Source organism: Penaeus monodon, chromosome 28 (genome assembly GCF_015228065.2).
Source record: "Penaeus monodon isolate SGIC_2016 chromosome 28, NSTDA_Pmon_1, whole genome shotgun sequence".
Taxonomy (NCBI): domain Eukaryota; kingdom Metazoa; phylum Arthropoda; class Malacostraca; order Decapoda; family Penaeidae; genus Penaeus; species Penaeus monodon.
The window spans coordinates 18,259,455-18,260,116 of record NC_051413.1 but is presented as its reverse complement, the minus strand read 5'-3'; the positions used below and the strand labels follow the sequence as shown (position 1 = coordinate 18,260,116).

The 662-nt window shown below is 36.9% G+C and overlaps 1 protein-coding gene across 1 annotated transcript in view; it reads left to right on the top strand.

Annotated features, from left to right (window-relative positions):
* LOC119591403 (calmodulin-lysine N-methyltransferase-like) overlaps positions 1–656 on the top strand; it is a 3,216-nt gene extending 2,560 nt beyond the window's left edge. The window contains exons 2-3 of the mRNA XM_037940146.1: positions 205–397; positions 494–656. Of these exons, the coding sequence (XP_037796074.1) occupies positions 205–397; positions 494–571 (271 nt within the window). The 3' untranslated portion in view covers positions 572–656. The remainder of the gene's footprint in view (positions 1–204; positions 398–493) is intronic.
* Positions 657–662: the final 6 nt, after the last annotated feature.

Here is a 662-nt window from a genome sequence, read left to right as displayed (position 1 = left end):
TGTAGTTGAAGGAAGATTTAAGAAAACAAGATTTTATCTAAACATAAATGACAGTATATAGGAAAAAAACAAATTTCTTCTTTTTTATTCTTTCTTTCATTTACTGAGGTTAAAAAAAAAAAAAAATTGTTCAGTGTATATTCTAGAATTATGAAGTTTTCTCATCAGAAAAATATATGTTACTCATTATACCAAATCTTGCAGCTTGTTCTTTGATGAGGGAAGAGAGAGTCTCTTGTACAGCCTGCTTGCTGTACTGCGTCCAGGTGGAACAGCACTTGTTGTTGCTCCAGCACGCAGTGGAACCTTCCAAATGTTTGCCTCCATGTGTAGACCACACTTCAGAGTCGTTGTGGTTGAAAAGTACGATGGCGTCGTGGATGATCATGTCCGAAAGGTATTTGGAATTCTCTAGAGGCATTTTCTCTTGTGAAATTGTTGTCTGAGAAAAATTTTAGTTTATTCATAAAATGTATGTACTTTTTCCTTGCAGTGTGCACAAGACCCACACTACAACGATAACCTCCACTTTCCACTGCTGATGATATTGAAGAAGCTGGGAAACAATTGAGCTGTGCAGCTATTTGCAAGATGTCTCTTGGCATACTCCTGTATAAGACATCTGCTTGGTTGCAACCAGATTGTCACTCAGTTTGCTTTTT